Source organism: Nelusetta ayraudi, unplaced genomic scaffold (assembly GCF_046127955.1).
Source record: "Nelusetta ayraudi isolate G7.1 ecotype Tasmania unplaced genomic scaffold, CSIRO-AGI_Nayr_v1 ptg000135l, whole genome shotgun sequence".
NCBI lineage: Eukaryota > Metazoa > Chordata > Actinopteri > Tetraodontiformes > Monacanthidae > Nelusetta > Nelusetta ayraudi.
In genome coordinates, this window is record NW_027466185.1 from 11,429,026 (window position 1) to 11,436,680 (window position 7,655).

A 7,655-nucleotide genomic window follows, 5' to 3' on the forward strand; every position below is an offset into this window, starting at 1 on the left:
CGCTGCTTATTGCATCCAGAGGCAGCTTACAGTCATTTCCATCTCAATGGCACAAGCTCAGAGATACACAAGTACGTGGCTATTTTCCATAGTGTGTGGCTTACAGAGCTTACGTGTGTGTACATATCTACTGTATATGGAGATAGATAGATGGATAGATATGTGTTTGTATGTACTGTAGACGGTATATGAGTGTATACGTATATACACTACCAGTCAAAAGTTTGGACACACCTTTTGTGCAATTTCTTTTATATCTTTCCAACTTTCTCCACTGCAGATAGATACTGAAGACATCAAATATATGAATCATGCAGCAAAGAGAAACACGTTAAATAACTAAATATGCTTTTTATGAAAGGTGGCTATTTGAACAATTTAAATATAAAACGTCTTTGAGTATTTTTACACTTTTATGGTTTCCTACATAATTCCATGGGTGTTCATATGTAGTCTTGATGCCTTCAGTGAGAAACTGCAATGTCAACAGTCATGAGAATGAAAGAAAAGACATTAAATTCATAGGGTGTGTCCAAACCTTTGACTGGTAGTGTATATATGTACATACAGTATCTCTATCTCTATATCTATATTTGTGTATAGATGTAGATATATAGATCTGCACACAGTGAATGAGGAGCCCGGTGTTTGAACGCAGTGGGGAAGATGACACTGCGTGCAGTGAACTAAGCAGTGCAGGATAGTCGGAGTCTCTGAGCAGCCACCGTCCTTGGGAGGTTCTTTCCCATCGTCTCCAATCATGAGAGGGTGCTTAAATGTAGGACAAGCTGTACACTGTGACATAGTCAAGATCATGTTTTCTGCTCATTAATATTCTGATTTAAGTGCGATATGGTTAATCACCCTCCCGGAGGGACATTTCAGGCTTATTTCTGTGCGAACACTTTTCTCTACTGTGATGCAAAGCCTTCAACATGCCGTTCTGCACCGCAGTGGTTGAAAACACGGAAACCCCTGCTGTGATTTATCGGCTCCATATCGTTGCCTGTGCTCCCGTCAATATTTTGAATCCCCGATGTAGCGGCCTCATTAGGCATGTTTCCCTCTGTTTACAGCCCTCAGTAAAATAGCATTAGCTTCCTGCTGAACGTGCCGTTGGAACATTTGGAGGGCGGACAAAAGACAAGGCGGCCTCAAGGTGATCAGTGATTCAAATCTGGTGAGTATGTTTAAAAACAAATGAACACTGACACATTGGTGGTATTTCACCTGTTACAGCCCATATTGAACCCACTTTCAGATCTTTATTTTTCATCGCTGACTCCAGTGGAGTCCAAAAACCCTCAAACATGTCCACAGAACATCACATTTAGCCCTCTGTTTACAACCTCCTAAAGGAAATGCTTTGTTTGTTTAGCTTGTTGTTCCTTCATTTTTGATAAGAGACAGACAGACGACTGCGAGCCAATTCAGGATGTTATCAGTAATTTAGGGATGCACAGATCCCTTTGTAACATCTTTTATTGTGATAAAAAATCTGTACAGGTATCTTTGTTTTATATGGGGCAACATTTCCACACACTGTTTTCACATCATACTATGCATGCGGTGTAATAAAAATAATGGAAGTACCCAGCTGAGGACATCACAATCTTTAGATTTTAAATATTTAATGAGTCTTGACATGTTTATCTCCAGTTAGATTTACATTACAGGGAAACAACACAGTTTTCTTCCTCCCACATCAACACAACATCTGCCACCCGAGAAAACAAAGAACACTTCAAATACTTCAAATGCAGTATTTTAATATTCCGATTAAACAGATAGATGAACAGACTATTTACAAATGAAAGTGGTAATGCATTTCACAGGTGCATTAAATAAAGCTGTCAGATCATGCGTCACTTGAAGTCTCCACGCCGCCTTTCACCGCCGAACCCCTCTGACGTCGCCTCTGCCTTGAACCATCGAGCCACTTACTAACTGACCCTCACATACATCTGTCTGCCACATTTGAAGTGAAACACGAGTCACGTTCAAGATTTAATCACAACTTGTAACAAAAACATAATGTGAGATGCAGATAATAAAAAGCAGAGCAGACAAAACGAGTGATTAATCATCAGATCCTACAGTTAAGGCCTAACAGTGCATTTTAAAGGGCCGTTTATCTCCTTCCTAAACTTGGCTTATATACTGTACACATTTAACAATTCCACTCAGGCAATGAAAAAGCTGCACACAAGTCGTGTATTGACCAATTTGACCTTCAGGGAGGAAAAGGCATTTTTTTGGTTTTATTTTTGTGCAATGGGACGATACCACTCTACTACTCGGGACAAACAGTCTTTTGTTTAGTCAGACTCGTCTCACACATGAAGCACCACTCGGGACGGGACGGAAGTCGATGAAAACAAACACACGTACAACTAGCACACCTCAGACAGCAGACACTAACTAGCACCATCGGAACGAGATACTGGGATGGATGATTACAACAATGGGGTGTTTAAACCAAAAGTATAACTGAACCCTTTAAAAAAAAACAGAAAAACATCTTTATTACGACTAAGACGAGAAGTATTTGATTAAAGGAAAAGAAAACTCGAGTGGATCTCATGCTGCATCCACCTGAACAGAGGCGTTAGTGTGTTAACAGTTGTTGAGGTTGCGAGTCCACCGTCTGCACATCTGCCCCTCCACCTCCTCCCTGTCCCGGTGGCGTCGGATCGGTGGTTTGACCCTCCGTGGTGGTGGTGGTGAGCTCAGAAGATGGTGCTCCAGCGTTTGGGTGGTGGACGGGACTTGGTGTCACCCTGGGGAGTGAAGAAAAATAAAACAAAAACGACACAAAACAGGAGGAAGTTGAGGCAGATGGCGAAAGACTGACTCGGCCTGTTCTGTCTGCAGAGAGCGTGTCTGCGAGCAGCCCGAGGTGTCGGATCTGATTGTCGAGCTTTTCACAGTAACTGGGATCAATCAAAAAAATAAATAAACGCAAACGTTGTGAGACTTTAAAACCGCAAAAAGAACAAATGAAGATTTGCCGAGCGTGATGGATGTGATATTTTAAATTTGTGGGAAGTTTCAATGGAAACAACAATAACAAAAAAAACCTGAAGATGTTGCTCTTGAAGCTAATTAGTTGTTATGATGACAGCGTGACAAGCACGTCGATGGCAAAATCAGACCGTTCTCGTGTCTTACTCACTGATCTCTGGCGAGAGCGTCACTGTTTTCATTCGGGCAAACAGAGATAATTAAAAAATAAGCGTTGATGACACTTTTCCCCCCGAGCAGGAGAGGAGGAACTCATGCGGTCAGACGTGTGGTGGAGCTCACCAGGGTGAAGAGTCTGGACAGTGTGCTCTGGTCTCTGCGTCGTCTGACCGGCGACTTTGCGCTCTCGGCACGCGGCGATGACGAGGCCTAGGAAGAAATTTCTCATTAACTTGACTACATTAACTTTTCCCCCGGGATCAAACCCCTGCTGCTGCTGCTGCTGCTGCTGCTGCTGCCATAATGGCTCCAGGTATAAATCAGGAAATGTTGAAGATGGCTTGGTTGTCCCTCTTGATGCACAAAAACAAACCATTAATTTGTGCTCCATACACTGAGGAACCAATGGTTGGCCCAATCAGAATAATGATAAACTTTTACTTTTGCGAACGTCCTACTTTAAATATATATTGCTTTAAAAGTAACTCCTATGGGTCAGTCCGAGATTATACCCAATTAATAAAGTCGATAGTCACATGAATTTTAAAATTGTTATAGGGTTTATTTGACTTATCAAATAAGACAGCTGGGATAGGCTCCAGCAGACCCCCGTGACCCTGAATAGGAATAAGCGGGTATAGAAGATGAATGAAGTAAATAGGTAGAAACACGCATTCTCAAATAAAAATATAGAGGTGCAAGGCCTAGATAATTGGATAAAAAAATTGGTGTTTGCACACACTGAGGAAAACTTAGCATTATTATCATTAATAAAGATTTCTTGAGATGGACGCTTGAGTGTTGCTGGCATTTTTCATCTTTTTTGGATTTATTTGACACATTCCTGATGTATTTCAGGGTTGGAACAACAAAATGAGTAGCTTTTCTGCCCAACAGCAGCAGCTTGAGGTTGAAAGCAACCCCGTATTTCACCATAACGTGATAGAATGACACGGCCAGCGCTTCAAAAGATTAACCTGGGCCGCGCTCAGATGTCATCTGCCTTAAAAATCAATGGGATGAAAACAACAGGGTGGACAGACGAGCACGGGTCACACAAGTGGGTGATGGCTGTCGAATGAGTGAGAGGACGAGGACTGGAGGGCCACGGCAGACGGATCGCTGGCTGGCATAGGGAGGAAGACGACGGGTGTTAGAGACAACGACGGGGGAGGAAGAGCAGGAGGAAGATGATGGCTGGCCGAGGCCAAGAGGTCCTGAGAGTGAAAGTGTTTACCGGCTGTGCTTCATAAACAGTCGAGCTGTTTCAAAGTCACCCAGGAGCGCTGAGTCGCTCTGGATTGGAGCAAAGAAAATACATGTACCGACAATGAGCCTCTTGTGGTGCAGAATGCATGAAGTGATTTTTCTGCAGCCCTCGTCGAGGCAACGCAGGAGTAACCCCGCCCCGCCTTTTATTTAACAAAAAAATGAAGGTGTCAAATGTTTTATTTTTTCTTCTTCAAGGAACAAACGTGGTGAAGCGAGTGGTAAAGAGGCTGAGGGACAAGTGCAAAGGTTACGCTGCAGACGTGGAGCTCTTTGCAGACAGAACTGAGGCGAGTAGACGCACAACCACACACAAACACAAACACACACACATGCACACTCAACAGGTGAGAGTCAGAAGTCGTGTGCAGTTTGTGTGACGTACCAAGCCAAACACGTCTCTCCACTGGACATGAAAAAGAAACAGACAGTGACATGATGAGATGGTGGGGGCGTGTCCCGGAGCTGGCCGTAACGTCGTCCAATCACAGTCAAAGCTGCAAACTTTCCAGCGACCAATAGAAATAAATGCCTGAGTGACTCATGGCTGTTAAATCCTGTTCCAATGTTTTGTTCCCCATTATGATAATCAATCATATTTGCCTTAAAGACAAGACTTCAAAGACTCTCAGAAGTGCTGCAGGTTTAGCACGAACAATGCATACAAATCCACATGATTATGAAATCCATCTCCTTTTCCTGGAGTAGCAATTTTCCAAGGACACATGTCACATGTGGATGTCTGAGGCTCAGCTCACTCACTGTGGCGGATCTCAACCAAATTATTCTCAAATATTCTTTTTCTGCAGGATAAATATCCCACACTCGTCCAATGTAAAGCCATTAAAATGCAAAATGAAAATAAAGACCCAGTGTGTTCCATCTGATCTACTTGCATGGAATAGAAGAGGGAAAGCATCTGCATGTTTTTGGTAACAGATAGTCACTAAATACAAGGAATTGTATTTTCATTCGATAATAATTTCCATTTACATAATGCTCTGGTTTATTTGTAAAGAGAAGTGGACCTATTCCCCTAATCAATCACACACACTGGGCCTTTAAACGTGTTTGCATGAACAACCCTGGTGATCATAAGTCCTTTCTATATTTTATTGACAGTGCATGAGTGCACACAAGCCCTGCAGCTACACTCCCCAGAGCAACAAAGTGAAAAAACTGTCAAACTCACCCTGGATTTAGGACGAGGAGTGGAAACCTGAGAAACATCAAGCGACAGACAACACAGACACTCATTACTGAGGTCAGGAAATGACACAGCAACTGTTAAGTTGCTAAGTTGTTAAGTTTTTTTTTCTTTTTTACTCAACACCTGATTTTTGCTACTACACTTCCTTCTTCGTGTAAATGAGGGAGTCATGCTGCTTTGTAATCAGCGAGGGAGGAAAAGTAACGTTGAAAGGGTTTGCTGGTGCGTGATTGATGCCGGATTAATCATAATAATATAAAAGAAGAAGAAGAAGAATAACCAGGCTGTCAAATTTAAACAAGACTGTTTTTTGTTCTGGGTGGCTGGATGTCTCACTCAAAATGTTAGCGTGACGCAAATAAAATGACTTTATGGCTGGATGCGTGTGAGCTGCGATGCATGACATGAGAAAACAGAAGTCCACCAATAGGAGAAAACAGAAAACTTACGAGGCCCCTGAAGAAATGCAACACAGCGTTTTCGTTGGTGCGGCGACGGGAGGAGGACTGCTGGGGTGAAGTGGACAGGTGACCCCTGAACGACCCCTGAGGACACAAACACATAATTCATTTCAACGTGTGTGTGTGTGTGTGTGTGTGTGTGTGTGTGTGTGTGTGTGTGTGTGTTCTGTTGTTCAATTGATCCAGACCCCTTAGCTCCATTTATGTTGTCTATCTCCCTCCTGATTAGCCTGGCATGAGCTTTATCATTCTAAGAATTTAATTATAAGCCGGTATAGTTTTTGAAGGCGCGCTGGGTGCCGAGTGGATTTAAACGTGAAACTAATCTGGATTTTAATTAGTAAGTCAAATTTCAGCAAGTTAGACATTAGACGTTCTGTCACTCTGCTGTCATTTTCCACCTCCCTATTCTGTCCGTCGCAGCTTTGTTATCGTCGCCGTTGTCTTAAAACGCAAAAACTGTCAGAGAAACACTTTAGCCCCATCCAGAGGGTTTGCACAAGCAGCTCTGACCCCTGAACACAATCCATCCCAACCATTTAGAGTGAGTCTTTCAACACGGCTCCTCTCTCTGCCTCTCAGGACCAAACTTAGTGGACAGACTTAGGCTGCACTTTGCACAGAGCACATGAGTGTATTTCTACATACGTTTACAGAATTTTAGAACATTTCAACAGCCAAAAAGACAAGGATGCCTTAAAGTTAATATTACATTACATATACTTTAGCATATCACTGTCACACTGCTGTTTTTCTGGTTGTCAATTGTTGAAATTACAATTCTATTTCTCGCTGAGAAAAGAATTAATATCTTTGTGTGCTTGCAAAAATTGCACCTCCTTTGAAAAACTTTATACTAATTTAAACTTCAAACATTTAATACATGATACATTTTAGTCCTGAAGATATACTGTTCTGGTGTTTTTCAGAGGTCGTACTAACCAAACCTTCAACCAAAGAGACGTCACTAAAGACCACCAGGCTACGGCACGGTGTTGAGGTGCAATAAGACCTGAAGAGCGGCGAAACTCCTTCAACTGTCCCTTTAAAAAAGCAGGTAGATCTCAGCCCACCTTGCTCCTCTTCTTCTTGTCCCCTCCAAACAAGGTGCTAATCTGATCCATCAGGCCGGGGCTCTTCTTCTTCCTGCCGAGGCCGAAGGCGCTCTGCCCTGAGGTGCTTGCCGTCGCCATGCCGGTGCTTCTCTGATCCTGGGTGGGGTCGACCTCACTGTGTCTCCTTGCTGGTGGGGTCGGGGGGCGACGACCGGTCCTCGCTTCCGAAAGCTCCTCCGCTCTGGTGCCCTCTCAAGTGCGGAGGCCGTCTTTGAAGGTGTCGTCCTCTCCGCCCCGGGGCATCATGGGACATGGGGAGGGGGTCCTCGGCGCCCTCTGGCTGGGCGCCAGGCATTCTTCGGCTCTTCACTGGTTTGTGTCAGTCGCTGCCGCCCTCTGCGAGGGCCCTGCGAGGCCATTGTTCCTCCCCATCTGCCTCACCCCGGCGCTGCAGGAACAACAAGGGTCATCTCCCCA

The 7,655-nt window shown here is 43.8% G+C and overlaps 1 protein-coding gene across 4 annotated transcripts; it reads right to left on the reverse strand.

Annotated features, from left to right (window-relative positions):
• Window positions 1-1,614: 1,614 nt before the first annotated feature.
• On the reverse strand, window positions 1,615-7,429 carry mbpa (myelin basic protein a). Of its 4 annotated transcripts, none has more exons than XM_076011756.1 (6): window positions 7,197-7,429; window positions 6,112-6,207; window positions 5,645-5,671; window positions 4,838-4,858; window positions 3,307-3,393; window positions 1,615-2,780 (listed from the first exon to the last, which is right to left on the reverse strand). In XM_076011756.1, the coding sequence occupies exons 1-6, from the start codon at window positions 7,314-7,316 to the stop codon at window positions 2,730-2,732; spliced, it is 402 nt and encodes a 133-aa protein (XP_075867871.1). In that variant the 5' UTR covers window positions 7,317-7,429; the 3' UTR covers window positions 1,615-2,729. The 4 variants fall into 4 exon arrangements, with proteins under 4 accessions (XP_075867871.1, XP_075867872.1, XP_075867873.1 ...); XM_076011758.1 differs by lacking the exon at window positions 1,615-2,780 and adding an exon at window positions 3,173-3,196 and having other exon boundaries at window positions 7,197-7,428; XM_076011757.1 differs by lacking the exon at window positions 4,838-4,858 and having other exon boundaries at window positions 7,197-7,428.
• Between the last annotated feature and the right edge of the window lie 226 nt (window positions 7,430-7,655).